Source organism: Ailuropoda melanoleuca, chromosome 6 (assembly GCF_002007445.2).
Source record: "Ailuropoda melanoleuca isolate Jingjing chromosome 6, ASM200744v2, whole genome shotgun sequence".
NCBI lineage: Eukaryota > Metazoa > Chordata > Mammalia > Carnivora > Ursidae > Ailuropoda > Ailuropoda melanoleuca.
Window position 1 is genome coordinate 60,962,510 of NC_048223.1, and position 17,217 is coordinate 60,979,726.

At 42.9% G+C, this 17,217-nt stretch overlaps 1 protein-coding gene across 1 annotated transcript in view; it reads right to left on the reverse strand.

Moving 5' to 3' along the window:
- Positions 1–17,055, reverse strand: part of GNPAT (glyceronephosphate O-acyltransferase) — a 48,429-nt gene extending 31,374 nt beyond the window's left edge. The window contains exons 1-3 of the mRNA XM_034663572.1: positions 16,917–17,055; positions 8,119–8,301; positions 885–1,061 (exon numbers count right to left, since the gene is read on the reverse strand). Coding sequence (XP_034519463.1) covers positions 885–1,061; positions 8,119–8,301; positions 16,917–16,991 — 435 coding nt within the window. The 5' untranslated portion in view covers positions 16,992–17,055. The remainder of the gene's footprint in view (positions 1–884; positions 1,062–8,118; positions 8,302–16,916) is intronic.
- Positions 17,056–17,217: the final 162 nt, after the last annotated feature.

Sequence of the window (17,217 nt, forward strand, 5' to 3'; positions counted from 1 at the left end):
AGTCAATGTGAACACTTGTGGAGGAGACCATGCTGGAAATCAGGACCCTGAACCATTCTTAGAGCATCTCTCCACATGATACTTATTACCAAGGGAAATAGGGTAACTTTACAGTGGAGAGATGCAGCTGATACCAGATGATAAAAGTGAACACCACCAGTAAGGGGACAGACAGCCACCATGTGCTCCTTGATCTGTTGCACTGAGAAGGATACAATGTTGCATCCTGCTCAAGCCCTACAACCTGAGTCTAATCCTGAGACAACATCACTCAAATCCAAATCAAGACATGCTATAAAATAACTGTTCTGGTTTTTTTCAAAAACTAATATGAAACACAAAGACTAAGGAATTGTTCTAAATTAAAAGAGTTGGAAGAGATACGGAAGCTGAACATAACACATGACGTAGGATTTCTTTTGCTATACAAGATATAACTGAGGTGATCGATGAAATATGACTGAGGTCTCTATTACTGTGTATTAGTGTTGTATCAATGTCAATTTGCTTATTTTGATAACTGCACCATAAGGGAATGTCCTTGTTTATGGGAAAAACACAGCAGAGTATTGAGGGGAGGATAAAGAAAATGTTGTAAGGGGAACCAGGTGGATCATACACAGAAATTCTTGGTATTGTTTCTGTAGCATGGCGGACATCTGACGTGAGGTTAGTCTGTAAATCTTACCTGAATAAGTGAGTTAGTCTGAAGTCTGTAGGTCTGAAAGTAAAAAATATCACCCCCCCAGAGAAGCAAAGCCTTTTCTGCCCAGCCTGGAAGCCTGCTGACGAGGGCCTGCTCATTTAGTACAAAGTGAGAGGTCCTGGAGTTGATGAAATCGTTAAGGGGTAGAAGAGGTTGTTTTTAAACAAGCAATACTCACTTTTTGAATACCTTCTTCATTTACACACACTTTTGAGAAAATTTGTTTAAATATTTTGCTCAGGGCAAAGGCAAAAAACCGGATGGCTCCCAGACGCAGTTTGTGGCTCATTTCATCCAAAATCTCACAAACTTCCTCTCGGAGGACATCGGCGGATTGAAGGGATTCCTTGGAAAGCTAGAAGGAAAGGGAAAGCAGGGATATATCTCTGAAGAAAAGAAGCCAGAACTCTATTCACTCAAAGTGCTAGGACTAGTTCCAAACTAGTTACGACGTTTTCTTCCTCATTTAGATTGACATAATTTATTTCTCAACATAACTCAAGTAGATAAATGATCCTATTTCGACAACGTCAAAGACTGGAAATTCAAAAAGAATAGGCTCTCTAGGAGAGCATCTCACCTTTCCATTTGACTTGTTAATAAGCTTACAGCCAAATTCTCTAAAATAAGCTGTAGCCCATGAACTAACTAGTGTGCTAGCACAGACATTTGGCAGTTTCTTTCAGCAGATGGTTGCAGATGGCTGCCGCACTCCATCTGCTTGCTCCATGCTACTACAAGGTAATATACAAGGTAACATACAAGGTAAAAATACAAGATTAGGTTGAAGTAACCATTCGGACTATACCGCATACACAGGTCACTGGGACAAAACTCTCCGAAGTATCAAAGGTTAACTAGTGAAGTCAACGATCTTACACTGCAACTCTATTCCGAAGGCATACCACATCTTTTGTAAAGAGAACAAAATGTTGGCTGTGTGCTAGGCCTGGGGATGGGGACGAATAAGTCCATTTCTGTCCTCAGGGAACTCTAATTTGATGCCTTAAGCAAGCATGGTGAAAAAGAATGGCGTCTATGTGATAAATAATATTTATCCTTTGCAGAGGAGAATGTTCTGCTTTAGGATGAGGCCGAAGATGAGAGGGTAGGACGCAGAGTCCCAACTTCCTAAATTACATGCAGTGGAGAAATAGCTTCTCTTTTTTTAAATAATTGAGGTGAAATTAACATAGCATAAAATTAGCCATTTCAAACTAAACAATTCAGTGGCACTTGGTACCTTCCCAAATGGATAATCATCCTCTTAGCTCCATATTTTATCTTTTTCAAGGAAATAGAGGAATCAATGGATTGGTGGTAAGGATAGATTTCAGGAAACCAGCCTAGGAAAAGGGAGTACACTTGGAAAACTATCAAAATAGTTCACCGGAGACGGTAAAGACCCCCCAAAAAGCAATAATAGGTGCTGAAGGGAAGGGGAAGGGCAGTGAGAAGCTCAGTTGTTTCGGGCAACCGAATGGATGGTGGGGTCATCCTGAAATTGGGGACAGAGAGCAGGGGTAGAAGGCAGTGTGGTGCAGGGGCTGAGAAGGCAGATATACTCATTTCGAGGTGTCTGGAGACATATAAAGTAGCTGACCTGCAGGGAGCAGAACAATTGGAGAGAAGAGTCTGAACCCTGATAATCTAGCCAAGGCTAGAGATCCTGTTTGGGCATCACCAGACTACAGATGAAAACGGAAATGACGGGAGTGGATAAAATGGACCAGGGAGACTGCAGGGATGAAGATAAGAAGGCTGCGGGTTCAACCTTGAGAAATACTTAACCAGCGGATGGAAGAACTCATAAAGAGATTAACAAGGAAGATGATAAGAGAACTGTACTATGTGACGCCATAAATGTCAAGGTAGGACAGTCCTGCAGGAGAGAGTGTCCAACAAAAACTGACACAGTAAAGATACAGCGAAGACTAAAGGAACCCCTTGGATTGGGTCACTTGGAGATCCACGGTAACCTTTACTGGAGTACAGCAACCTGCTGAAAGTGGGAAGTGAACGGCGAAGGACTCACTACACGTTTGAGGAGCTGGGATGAGAAAGGAAAAAGAAATGGAGCATTAAAAAGAACGAATACATGGCTGAGAGGGCATTCCCCTCACCAGGAAGTGCTGATGCCAGCTAAGCCTGTGCAGAAGGCTGAAGAGGAGGACACACAAGTCCCCTGGGGATCTGAAGGAATTGGGCAGATGAAGGACACAGGTGAGCAGGCTGGTCTGTTCAGAAGGCATGGCCTTCTCCAGGATTGGAGGAAAGCACAGAAGCAGAGAATGACCTGAGCTCTTATTCTGTGCAATCGGGCTTCTCATTTGCCCAACAGATATGTATGTCCTTCCAGATTCTTCTTCTTGGAAACCTTAGATAAGATTAAAAGATGAGAATAGCTTTATAACTCCTTGTCCCAGTGTTGTCCCTTTTCAGTCTGTTCTTCACATCACAAACCTGAGTGGTTTCTTTTCTTTTTTTAAAGATTTTATGTATGTATTTATTTGGGAGAGAGAGAACATAAGCAGGGGGAGGGGCAGAAAGAGAGGGAGAAGCAGACTCCCCTGCTGAGCAGGGAGCCCACCATGGGGCTTGATCCCAGGACCCCGGGATCATGACCTCAGCTGAAGGCAGATGCTTCACTGACTGAACCACCCATTCGCCCCTGAGTGGTATCTTAAATGCAGAAGTGATCTCATCTTTCCCAAGCTAAAAGCCCTTCAATGGCTGCATTGCATTCCATGAGACTAAGGCAGCCTGAGTTGGCAGCAGAGATGGAAAGAAACAGACAAGAGCAATTGAGGAGAGCAAATTGCCAGCTCTTAGTGACTGACAGCACAGGAAGGGAAAGCAAGAAGCTGAAGACGGCAACCAGATTTTTGGTATGGGCAGCAGGCATATGGAGAGGCCGTTCTTGGAGATATGCAAAACTGGATGTGGGGGGATGCACACGGTACAGTGGTGGGAGTGGGAGGGTCAAAGAGCTTGATTCAGACATCCTGAATGTGAGATGTTTTTGGATTTTCCAAGTAGGTATTCCAGTAGACATAAAAATATATGTATGAAACTCAAGAGATCTGGGCTGAAGCAACAGATACCAATTATTATTTACTACATATTGTTATTTATTTATAATAGCAAATTATTATAATAATATAATCTAGTAGGGAGACATCAGCATAAGGAAGGTATTTACAATTCTGGTAATAACTGCCCAGTGAGCAGGAAAAATAAGAAGGGAAATAAGAAGGAAAAATAAGAAGGGATTAGATTAAAAATAAGAGGAACAGCAGCATTTAAAGAGACAGGCAAAGGAAAAGAAGCCCATAAAGACAACTGAGGAAACATCAACAAGATTTGGTTGGGGGGGCACCTGGCTGGTTCAGTTGAAGCATGCAACTCTTGATCTCAGGATTGTGGGTTCGAGCCCCACACTGGGTGTAGAGATTACTTAAAAATAAAATCTTAAAAAAAAAGATTTGGTGGATAAGGGGGAGAATATGGTATCACAGAAAGAAAGGTGGGAGAGTGGGCCAAAGGCTATGAAGGATGTCAACAAGGTTGATTTCAGCCATCAGGAAGGAATCATTCACAGTCTTGGAAAGAGCAATTACAGTGGGTTAGAAACTGGATCCCAATGAGCTGCGTATACACGGAGGGTGAGAAAGTACAGTCCCAAGTATGGCAAACACAGCCGACTTCTTCCAGGAGTAGAGTAGAAGTGGGAAAGGAAATGCTGAGTCATAGGGGAGAAGTAATATGCCCGAACGAGGCTGATTTCAGCTGGAAGAGGATGGAACAAGTTCAGTGATGATGGTAAAGAGCTAACGAAGAGGAAGAAATTGAAGACATTTAAGGGGACAGACAATAAAGCAAAGTCCTTGAGCAGGACGGAGCAGGTGAAGTTCAGAGCAAAGGAGCAGGGGAGGGATTGAACACTAACAGGAGGAAGAGCTCCCTGTCCCTTTTTAACAGGAGGGAAGAAGAGACTGAGGATATCAGTGCAGGTAAATTTGCAGCTTGATCACAGGAAGTTGAGAGCTGTCATATAATGGTTTACATTTTCTTTGTGAAGTAGGAAGAAATGTCACCTCTTGAGGGTATATAAGGGGCCAAAGTTGGAGGCTCAGAAAGAATATGGGTGACAGTGACATTCCCATTTTGGAGACCGGGAGAGGTCCCTGGGGAAACGAGGAATTCTTGGGTAACACAGAGGGTCCGGTTGTGTTGCATAATCCTGAGTTTATAACAATTCCAGTCTACCTACATTAAAAGTGATTTTTTTTCTCTCAGCAGCACAGCCAAGTTTGAGAAACACTGGCTTGTATCAGTTACGCTTAACCTGGCTCTGTATTAGTTTTACTTGGGGAGCTTTTAAAAAAGAAAAAGAAGAAGAAAAAGATGCCTGGGTCCTATTCCAGACCAATTACATCAGAATCTCTGTGGACAGGACAAAAGCATTTTTTTTCATTCATTCATTCATTCATTCACTCATGAAATACTTATCGAATGTACCTATGTGCTAGGCACTAGGAATACAGCAAAAAAAGAGATAAAATAATAGAATACAGGGGGAAAAAAGAGAGTCAGAAGAGAGATAAAAATTCTTGCCTTCATGGAGTTTCCGTACTAGTGTCAAATAACAGTTAACTTTCTATAAAAGTTCTCCAGGTGATTCTAACAAAGAGCCAGTAATGAGAACCACTGTCTTTAGCTTCTAATCGACAAGGAAACTTTACTTCACTTACAAAATAGGCCCAGTCAGAGAGGACTAATAGTCTCCCCATGATAAATCATGACAGACAGAATAAACCAAAAGGATTAGGAGGATAGGTCATATGCTCAAATTAGAAGAAAACAGACAGGGGAGTCTGGGTGGCTCAGTCAGAGAAGTGTCTGCCTTCGGCTCAGGTCAGGATCTTGGAGTCCAGGGCCTGAGCGCTGAGTCAGGCTCCCTGCTCAGCAGAGAGTTTGCTTCTCCCTCTGCTCCTCACCCAACTCACACGTGGGCTCTCTCTCTCTCTCTCTCTCAAATAAATAACTAAAATCTTTAAAAAAATTTTTTTAAAAGAAGAAAACAGCAGAGATAAAGAATTTCTCTGAGGTTGTAGGCCTGACTAAATTCCATTTAAAAATCAATGGGGGGGGCGCCTGGGTGGCTCAGTCAGTTAAGCATCTGCTCTTGGCTCACATCATGATCTGGGGGTCCTGGGACCAAGCTCCACGCTGGGGTCCCTGCTCAGCAGGGGAGTCTGCTTTTCCTGTCCCTTTGCCCCTGTTGTGTGCTCTCTCTCTCTCTCACTCACTTTCTATCTCAAATAAATAAATCTTAAAAAAAAAAAAAAGTCAATGGAGAACAGTATCTAAAGGTAAACCTCAAAGCCTGGGAGCACCTGGACAAAGTGACAGGGAGGGCCGGCCATGAGGAAGCGGTAATCGTGCCCACTGAACACTTCTATCTGATGTCTGCAAATGACACGTCCAAAACAGACCTTAGCTTTTCTCCTAAGCCCGTTCCCTCTCCTAAGTTCCCTATCTCAGTGAATGCTTCTGTCATCCTGTCTCTCTCTTCCTTCCTGTCATTCACCCAATTATCATAAATAAGGTCTACTCCACCTCTGAAATCAATCTTTCTTTCTTTCCCTTCCTTCCTTCTTTCCTTTTTTTTTTTTTTTAAAGACAGGGAACGAGAGAGGAGGAGGGAGCAGCAGAGGGAGAATCTTAAGCAGGCTCCATGCTTAGCAGGGAGCCCGATGCAGGGCTCAATCTCACGATCCTGAAATCATGATCTGAGGTGAAATCGACTCGGACACTTAACTGACTGAGCCACCCAGGTACCCCTACACCTTAAATTTCTTAAATCTGTCCATCTCTGTTTCTACAACCACAGTCTAGGCAACTGTGATCCCACAAAGGAATTACTGGAAGAGTGTCATAACCAAACTTCCTGTCTTTGTTGCAGAATGGTGTTTCTAAAACATTAACTGATCAGACCACACTCTGACCTGAAATCTTTCAATGGCTTTGCACTGTATGTAGGATAAAATCTAATTCCTCTGGATGGTGTATAAGATTTACTTTATTATTTATTTTTAGAGCGAGAGAGAGTGAGCACGAGTAGGGGGAGGGCAAAGGGAAAGGAAGAGGGGAAGACAGAATCTCCAGCAGACTCCCCACTGAGTGGGAGCCCAATGGGGGGCTTGATCTCAAGACCCTGAGATCATGACTCAAGCTGAAGTCAGACGCTCAACTGACTGAGCCAGATGCCCCCTCTGGATGGTTTATAAAACCCTCTGTGATGTGGCCCCTGTCTCTAAATTCTTACCATTTTACCCCTTCTTTGCTCTCTCCGGTCTCATCATACCGAACTGCTTCTAGTACTGGGACTATGCATGTTCTCTAGTTGTTAAAATATGCTGGTGGTTCCCAAACTTTGCTATACTTTGGAACCAACTGGCCTTCTTCTTCTTCTTCTTCTTTTTTTTTTTGAGAAGACAGAATGCAAGTGGGGGTTGGGTAGGGTCAGGGAGAGGGAGAAAGAGAGAATCTTAAGCAGGCGCCACAGCCAGCATGGAGCTCTATAAGGGGCTCGATTTCACGACCCTGAGAACCTGACCTGAGCCGAAACCAAGAGTGGGACACTTAAGCAAATGAGCCACCGAGGCACCCCTCCACTGGGCTTCTTTAAAAACTACTACTAGGATGTCTGGCTCCTTCCCCAACATTCTGATTTAATTCATATGGGGGTGAGATCTATGCACAGGGATTCTTGAAAGTTTCTCCAGCAATTTTATTGTGCAGTGAGATTTAACCATGGGGAAAAAGTTATTTGCTCTGCTAGGAATACTTCTTCACCCACTTCACCTGGAAAACCCCTGACCATCTTTTAGGCATCATTTAAAAAAATCACTTCTCTAATTCCCTACACAAAATTATTTGCCCTATAATTAGTGCCCCTGTACACTGGGCTCCCACTAGCATGTCTTGTATCATATTTCATTGTAACTGACTGTACTACTGTCATCGCTCCCTGTCAGACTACAGTTGACCCTTGAACAATGTGGGGGCTGGGTGCCAACCCCCCATGTGGTTGAAAATCCACGTGTAACTTTTGACTCCGCCAAAACTTGATTAATATCCTACTGTTGACTGACAGCCTTACCAATAACATAAACAGTTGAGTTACACATATTTTCGATGTTACATGCATTATATGTTGTATTCTCACAATAAAATAAGCTAGAGAAAGTGTTCTTAAGAAAACTATATGGAAAACACATTTACAGTACTGTACTGTATTTATTGAAAAAAAATCTATGTATAAGTGGACCTGTGCAGTTCAAACCTGTGTTGTTCCTTGTTGACAATGAACAAATCTGGCTGTGGTTGAAGAGGGAATCACTTACCTGTTTAATGACATAACGAACCTCTTCAGAACTGAGAACACTAGATTTAATATCGCTTGGCTTGCAAGGAGTAATTCCCTTATAGACGAGAGGTGTGTAGCATTTCATTGCAAATTTCAAGTCACTGACATGCCTCCTCTCCTCTAAAATATCTTCAAATTCATCCCATTTTTTGAGCTCCTTCTGTGGGTAAGGCAAATGAAAGAAAGTAAATTAGGACAGATTAGAAACTACACTGGTAAGGTTTCATCTATGCCAGCATTTTTATGCTATGACATACGAACAAGAGCAGAGTGCACTGATAAGAGGTCTTCCTATACTAAGAAAAGGAAATGTAATGATAGTTGTGGTCAAAAAATGGATGTTGAATTATAATACTTTATTATTTCTGCTTACGATCTTTGTAAAGCCAATACCCCTCTGGGAAAGTTAACAAAGATAGCAAAGATTGAGACATTAAGCTCTAGAATAATCTGAGCAACTTTACAAGCAACTTTATCTGACCAATTTTATCAAGCACATTGGATAAATGTTTTGTCTGCCTCTTCTACTTAGCCTTAAAAATTAAAGCATATGATAGAAATTCGAAATTATGTCAAATCAAATAAAACTACATGGGTGCAAATAAAAGGAAAATTCACTTAAGAAAAAAGTGCTCCCACAGAAGCTATGGGCAAGCAGTCTGTACTCGCTATGACTACTTTCTCACCCACTTTTGACTCCCTATAGTTCAACTTCCAACCAAGCAGCCCTTGAAATCGCTGTTGATCGGGCTACCAATGACTTCTGAATTGTTAATTCTTACAATTTTGTTTTTCTGATTATAAAAGTAATAATAGTAATAATGATAATTATAGCTAACATGTACAGTTGTTTCCTAAGTGTCAGGCACTATGCCAAGGCACTCTTCCTTAATACGAGAATGATACTCACAACAATGGGAAAACCAAGGCATGGAGAAACAAAATAACTCACTCAGGCTTCCACAGCCCGCAAAGGGCAGAGACATGATTCAAACTTGAGCCTTATGGCTTCACAGACCTTGCTCCTAACCTCTCTCCTACACTACTCACTGTGCTAACTATGGAAAGTTTGGAAACATACAAGTAAATATAAATTGCCCATGATTTTATACCCCAGGAATAACTACTCTTTACCACTTCCCAGTTTCCTTATTTTTTTTTCATTCACAGCTACACAAATATATAGTTTTTATTCAAAACGTGGACCATGCCAAATACAGTTTATCTTGCCTTTTTGAATGTTATGAGCATTTTCCTGCATTAAATATTGTTTAAAAACATTTTAGTGGAGGCATAATCACCTTTGTGTCCCCCAACTTCTTCAAATACTTTTTTTCCCCTGGTGACTAAAGGGCTGAGGTTTGGTCTTTACCCTCTTGGAGAAGTGCTGTTGAGAGGGTGGGGATGCCTGGTCATGCCTGGTTCCTGCCACTTGTATCTGAGATGAGAAGCCAAGAGCCACATCCCTTCTCCCTGGCTACCATGGGTTTTGCTGACATGAGGCTGTCTTCTCTCTGGGGTTGGGCAGACCGTAGGAACTTACATCTTTTCTGCATTAACCTGTGAGAGCAGCTGTCCACTTACTGGGGAAAAAGTGCTTTGAGACTCTGGGGCACTTAAACAGCAATTAGGTCACTTCTACTTCTTTACTTTAACTTAAACAGGCACAGGGTTTTATCAAAAGGATTCCAATAAAACGTTTTAAAGCCAAAAAATAATTTTTTTCTAATTACCAAAGTGCTATATGTCCATTATAAAAATCTAGAAGACACAGTAAAGCACACAGGAGAAAATTAAAATCACCTGTTGTCCAATGACCCAGGGTCCATTTTAGTGGATGCTTTTTCTCTGGGCATGTAGACACATTCCCTCCCCTGACACACATACATTTTGATTTGCCACCTGATTTTTCCACTTCATGTTATAAACGTTTCCCTTTCATTTAAGTTTCTTCCGCCATATTATTTTTTAATAATGGACATCTGAATTATTTTTCATGCACTGCTATTTTAAGAAAATGGAACACACATTATTATTTCTTTCAAATTTAATCATTAAACCGTGGTCTCTTTCTAGTCTTCATCTTCCTAGACCTCCCTCCGGCCTGACACCATTCTCAAGGGTGCCCTCCTTTCCCCCCAACCACCCCGAAATTTTCCTACTTTGGTTTTTAATTCATGACTCTTGTCACAGCAGAAGATCCACCTCATTGCTCTAAACCAGCGACTCTCAACCTGAGGGGAAAACTTCCCCCCAAAACTAACATATGTCTTCTTTCCTCCCACTTCCCTAATGTTAACATCTCCAACCCTCTTACCTTCATACACTGGGCTGAGTCCTCACACCTACTCGATGGGCTTTAGATACTAATTATACACGCTGTTGAATTTCCTCCTCTGTTCTCTTCGCCCATGTGAGCTCCTCATAGACACATTTAGTTGCAAACACTTCACCATTGGGCTTCCCCAAACTGAACTCATTTCTTCTCTGCACAATCCTACAACCTGGTTATTTCCCAGAAATCTCAACAACCACCGTACCTTGTACCTCCCTTTGCCTTATCCTAGACCCCTCCTCCCTCACCCTTACACACCACCCATCTAATCCTGTCCAGGTGGCCTTTACGGATGCAGCAGGACTACTCAGTCACAGGTCCAGCCTGGACACTTTACCACTATGGCCTCCTCACTGGTCTCCTTGCCCCTTTGAATCAACCCTCCATGCTGCCATGTGCTCTTCTCAAAACACAATTCTGACCAAATTGTTCCCTGCTTAAAATACTTCAATGACTCCCCACCTCCTTTAGAATTAAGACCTAAGCCACTTTTGGTATCACAGAATGACCTGGCCTGTCCTTCCCTCTCCAGACTCAAGGCCACCGTGCTCAAGGTCTACTCAATAGCAAGTGATTTGCATTTCCCTAATACAATTCATAGCGGAATTGCTTCTGGCCCTTGGCACACGCTCATCTCTGGGCCCCGAAGGCCTTTCTGTTCCTCTGTCATCCTTGCTCAGGCATCACAGCTATGAAAACCCTCCTTGAGCTGCCCACAGGGATTGATTCTGCCTTTCTCATTAGAATGTCTTTACTTACCACTTACATCTATTAGGGTATGTAGCCATAACCCTGAATTGTTCACATGTCTGTCTCCCTAAAATGCAATTATCTTGAAATGGGAAACACATATCCTCTTTGTATTTCCAAACATCAAGCTGCATTTGGATATTCCAAATGCATAACTGAATGACTAAATGTTGAAGTAACAGAAAAAGATGCAGAATGTTAAACTGAGGACATGACTAGGCATAGGGAGAATATAAACAGAAGAGCATTTATGAGTTTCAATACAAAAAGGGTAGCATGTAAAACATGTGAAGTATGCAAACATGAACACTTTAATGCCCACATATATAGAGAATATATGCGGGAAAAATCTAACCTCTAGATTCTGGTGTAAAACTGCAGTCCTTGTAACATACTATACTCTTACTTCTGAGTTTCAAGAACCTTCTTAAATTTCACATTTCTCATTAGTAAAACAATAGTTATATAAAGACTCAGACTTGGTACAATGCAATAAACTACCATTATATACTATGTAATTTTAGGGATAAAAGGGGACACAGAGACTTTCCACTTAGTGGTCTTGGGGAAGGAAAGAGAAAAAGATCAGAATCAGCTGGGGAGACAAACATATACCATATATATCAATATATACATGAACATATAAAATATTTACAAATACGTATACATGTACATACATACATACGTACATATATATACACACACACACAAACACAGAGACACAGAGAGAGAGAGAGAGGAGAGATAGGGAGAGACCCTTCCACACTGTTCATCTGGAAATACGTAGTCATCAACCACAGCTCCTGTTTACCTCCATGTACCATTCCCAACCTCTGAACTGATCACCTTCTCCTCTGAGCCTTGACTGAGCCTTTCATGACAGCATCTAAAGTGCTTCGTTAACCTGGATTGGTATCGCCCCTACAAGACTATAAACTTCTTGTCTGTGTAGGTAAGGTGTCTTATATGCTTTTGTATTCCCAGTTCCTAGTAAGAATTCAATCATTGTAGAATGAAAATAATAAATTACTGGGGCGCCTGGGTGGCACAGCGGTTAAGCGTCTGCCTTCAGCTCAGGGCGTGATCCCGGTGTTATGGGATCGAGCCCCATGTCAGGCTCCTCTGCTATGAGCCTGCTTCTTCCTCTCCCACTCCCCCTGCTTGTGTTCCCTCTCTCACTGGCTGTCTCTATGTCAAACAAATAAATAAAAAATCTTTAAAAAAAAAAAATTACTGAATGAAGCCACTTCCTGAACCCTGCTGATGATGGCTCCCCAATATTCACAGGCTCAAGCTCAAACTGCCCCCAATCTGGTCCTACCCCAATGTCTAATCCAATAGGTTCTACTCCAGACTGCGCATGAGAATAACCTGGGCACTTTAAAAATATACTGTTGCCCGGGTCTCCCTAGAGATTTTTTTTTTAAGTAGCCTCCACACCCTGAGACCGAGACCTGAGATAAAGAGTCAGACACTTAACTGACTGAGCACCCAGGTGTCCCCTAGAGATTCTTGATTAATTTGGTCTGTGAAAGGTACCTGGGCATCAGAATGCTTTTTTAAAGTACTCCAAGTGATTCCTACAGGCAGCTAGTGTTGGGCGTTAACTACTCATTCATTGGCCTTCCCTAAACCATGATGGAGAAGTATTTACCATCAGAAAATAAATATATTTACATGGCTACTTATCTAGGAACACAATACAAAGAGGAACCCAAAAAAGAAGATGTAGGTTATTCCCCCCTTTGTTTCTCACTCTTACTTTTCATAGCAGCTCTGCCTTATTTGTAGCTAAACAGGCTTCTCCTTGTAATTCCCTTCAGACTGCTCTGGAGGATCCATTCACTCAATAGATAGTTACGGAAAGCCCACAATGTACCAGGCACTGCTCTACAGGCTGCGAATAAAGCATGAACAAGACAAAGAATGCGTAATGAAGGGGCCTACACTTCCTTAAGGAAAGACAGACAGCAAGTTTACTTAGGCATACTAGCAGTAGCATGCTGGTGAGTGTTTACGCGAGGGCCCTGACTTATAGCATTCGCCATTTCTGTGGCATTTACACTCCCACCATGGTAGATTTCAAGCTACTGACATGACCTCACTGAACACAGAGCTGGGGAGAGATGTGTAGTAGCCATGATTATATAGGATTTCCAACTCAAAGTATCATAGACATAAATAACCTCAAAAGAGTAGATAATAGTAAAATCTATTAAAATAATTAGGAAGTCCCGAGTTTTGAGTATTTGTTACTTTTGTATTTAACTGTAAATTTATAAAACTTAATCTTTAATTTTTAATAACGGCTGTGTTCCAACAATGGGCTCACAAACATCATGGAAAATTAACAAACAGGTTTGAGAGTCAGTACAAGACTACTGTAGCACAACACTGGAAAGGGAATATAAAGAAAATAGAGTAATGAGGAGTGACTGGACAGCTACTTAAGATTGAATGGCTGGGTAAGGCCTCTCTGAGAGGTGATATTTGAGCTGTGACCTCAAAAAAACAAAAACAAAAAATGGGGGGGGTAGAGGAGCAATGCAAATTTCCGGGAAAACAGCATGCCACACAGAGGAAACTGCGAGCACTCTTGGGAGTGCATGCTTACTTTCTGAGAAACAGAAGACCGGGGTGGTTGAAGGGCAGTGCACAAGATGAGTAAAATCAGGGAGGTAGCAATTATGAAGTCTTGTAGATATTGTAAGGAATCCAGATTTTTCATTCAGATTTAACAGGAAGCCATAGTCAGGGTTCTGAGTATGCCAGTAATTCTCCACCCCAGTCTTCTTTTCATTCTGTGGTCTCATTGAAAGATTGCAGGCAGACCTATGGCTTCACATGCAATCTACTTGCTGATGTCTGACGAATCCATGTATTTATTTATTTATTTATTTTTTTTTAAGATTTTATTTATTTATTTGACAGAGACAGAGACAGCCAGCGAGAGAGGGAACACAAGCAGGGGCAGTGGGAGAGGAAGAAGCAGGCTCATAGCAGAGGAGCCTGGATGTGGGGCTCGATCCCGCAACGCCGGGATCACGCCCTGAGCCGAAGGCAGATGCTTAACCGCTGTGCCACCCAGGCGCCCCGAATCCATGTATTTAGACCAGACCTTCCTCTTTTGCTCTGGTACCATATTTCTAACTCTATCTGGATGTCTCCCCCACATCTTGTGATGTGTCAGGTCCATAACATAGTAATCCATAAGTTAAAAATCATTAATTTTACCACTGGCATCTCACACTGAACACATCCCGAACTGAAATTATTATATTACCCTGACTAAACCTGTTTCTCTTCCCAGATTTCCTATCAGCAAAGGCATCAACACCCACCCAGGTGCCAAATCACAGAAACCTCCTTTTCCTTCGCCACGGCATTTCCACAGTCCTAAATATCACACAAACTCACCCATCTCCCCTCTCCCCAGGCTCACTGCCATTGCCTCAGGCTTTCATCACTTCTCTGAATTACTGCAATAGTGTTCTGCTGATCTCCATGCTTTCGACATCAGATTCCTTCTCCAATCAGATTCTCCTTCTGCAGTCTCTACTCAAGTAAAGGTTATCCACACAAATAACCACTCCAGAAATCTAGTCTTCTTAGACGTTCAAAAATACGAATCTGATCATCCTGAAGTGTTCCCTTAGAAAGTGAAGATTTTATCCTGAAGGGTGTGTAAACCTGATATATAAAGCCCCCTTAGGAAGTACCTTCTGCCTACCTCCTTAGCTTTGTTTCTCACGTCTCCTTTATTCCACCCTTACCTAACTACTTGGTTCTCCCAAACATGCCAAGGAGTGGCTTTCTTACATGAATGCCTAGGCCAGTCTTCCTCTCCTCCCTCATCCCCCAGTCACACCTCAAAAACTCAGCTCTGGTGTCACTTTCATCTTAAAAACCTTCTCTGAAGCCCCGAACAGGTCAGGTGCTCCTTCCCATTCCTCCCACAACACACTGTGCAGGATTCAGTCATTGCCCTTATCTCAATCGTAATTGTTTATTGCCATGCCTTCCTTTCAATTCCACGGATGCAAGGGGTGGATCTTACACTTCCCCATCTTGGAAGTTGAGAATAATGAGTAGGACGCTGTAGATAATGAGGGCTGCAATGTTTGCTGCAATCAGGTGTTTCTTAAATATCTCTGAGCACTACTCTCACATTAGATGGAGTAGTGCACAATAAGTGTGAGTGAGGAAAAAAGCACAGTCTGAAATAGTAAGAAAAAGTTCAGGTCAGGATGAAAGTATACTGTGCAGTTACGAGAGTAGTGAGGGTTCTATCCAGTTTCAGAAGCAGAAAAAGCTCACATACAATTGCCTTAATTTTTCATGTGAAAAAGTGGGCAAAAGTGTTATCATGAAAGAACCAGTGGTAAATAGGGAAGTTTTAAACTTCTCTATTAATTCAGAAGTGCAAAGTTTTAGTCAACTCACAAACCGGTTTAGGGCTGAAAAAACTACCTATTGCGAGTCAGATGGACACAGCAACCGGCTTCCCTACACGTCAGCTCTGCAATAGCAGAGTCAGAAAATGAGGCCAAAATAGTTCTACCACAGAGCTGTGGGGTGAGAAGGTCAATGAGCAGAGAGGTTAAAACTGTAATAACCCTCACACAAGTGGACAGTTGACAACAATTATAAGCCCAGAGCTCTCCACATCGAGGATACAAACTAGGACACCAGTATTCTTTGGAACACGGAGAAACATCTGTTTCCTCGACATATCTTCTCTTTTGAAACTGAGTTTTTTTAAATCTTGTTTTGTCTTTTCCCTGTTATGACTTTCCTACACAAATTAATATCAAAGTCCAAAACTGGCATTAACCTGCAGGACACAGTAACATGCTTTTAAAATGCATTCTTTTATTTCCTTGTAAAGTAGATAAAAATTAACTTAGTGGTTAAAAAAATATACATCCGTTAAAAAAAATATATTGCCCCAGAATTGTGCAATCCTGAGAACTACAAAAGGTTCACCAGATAATTTCCTCACATACACTGTGAGTGACCAACACTGTGGTGTCAAAAAAGATCAGTTAAAATCAGGAGAGGGAAGAGGAGGCCTGGGGGTTGGAAGCAAGTTGGGAGAGGCTGGGTGGCATTAGTTGTCTTCCAAAATGACTTCTGCAAAAAGTAAGGACGGAAGACAAAAACGCAATAAAAATTTCCAGAAGTTCCAAATCTTCCTAGATTAAAAACTTTACGTCTTACAAACTCTATGCCCACATACAAGCCAAGTACTTTTATCCCAGGAACGTCACGGCAGCGAAAGGGCGGGGTGAGGAGCCACATGCTGATGCATCTCAGGCCGGGTCAGACCCGCAGGTTTCTCAGGTTTAATGAAAAGGCAGCCCTCGCAAGAGACGGAGATCCAATTCTCACGCCTCATTCCTTTATCAGGGGCTTTCTGAAGTCCCCGTGCCTGGTGGAGGGAACAAGAGGAACGAGTGGAAAAGAATCAGAGGAACCATCAGCCAGAGAAACTTCTAAAAGCATACACACGTTTACACACGCAGCGATACACCGTTGTCTTGAAGACCGAGTCAACCACCTAACCCCTCCTCTGCGGCCTGGGACCCACTCTTTTGGGCCAGGGGTCATGGCCCGTGGCAGGCCGGGACCGAGCGGGTGGGGTCCCCTCTCGCGGCCCCGCCCCGGGCCTCGTTCCCCTGGGCGCCTACCGAGTACAGGAGCACGACAGTGCCGGGACTGGCGGAGCCGACGGAGAAAGAGTTAGATGAACTGGAAGAATCCATGCTACGGTTGCCGTCCCGGACGGGGCCTGCAATTCTTTGCTAAGCGGTGGTGCTGCTGCTGCTGGGGGCGGTTCTTCCGCGCTGGGCGGCCCGACCTCGCTTAGGGCGGCGGCACCCTCCGCTGCCGCTCCACAGGACCCCGGGCGCCGCCATCTTAACCAGGACGGAAGCCGCGCCGGGACCTGGGACGCGCGCGCGCACCGCGTAACTCGGAAGCGTGGGTGCC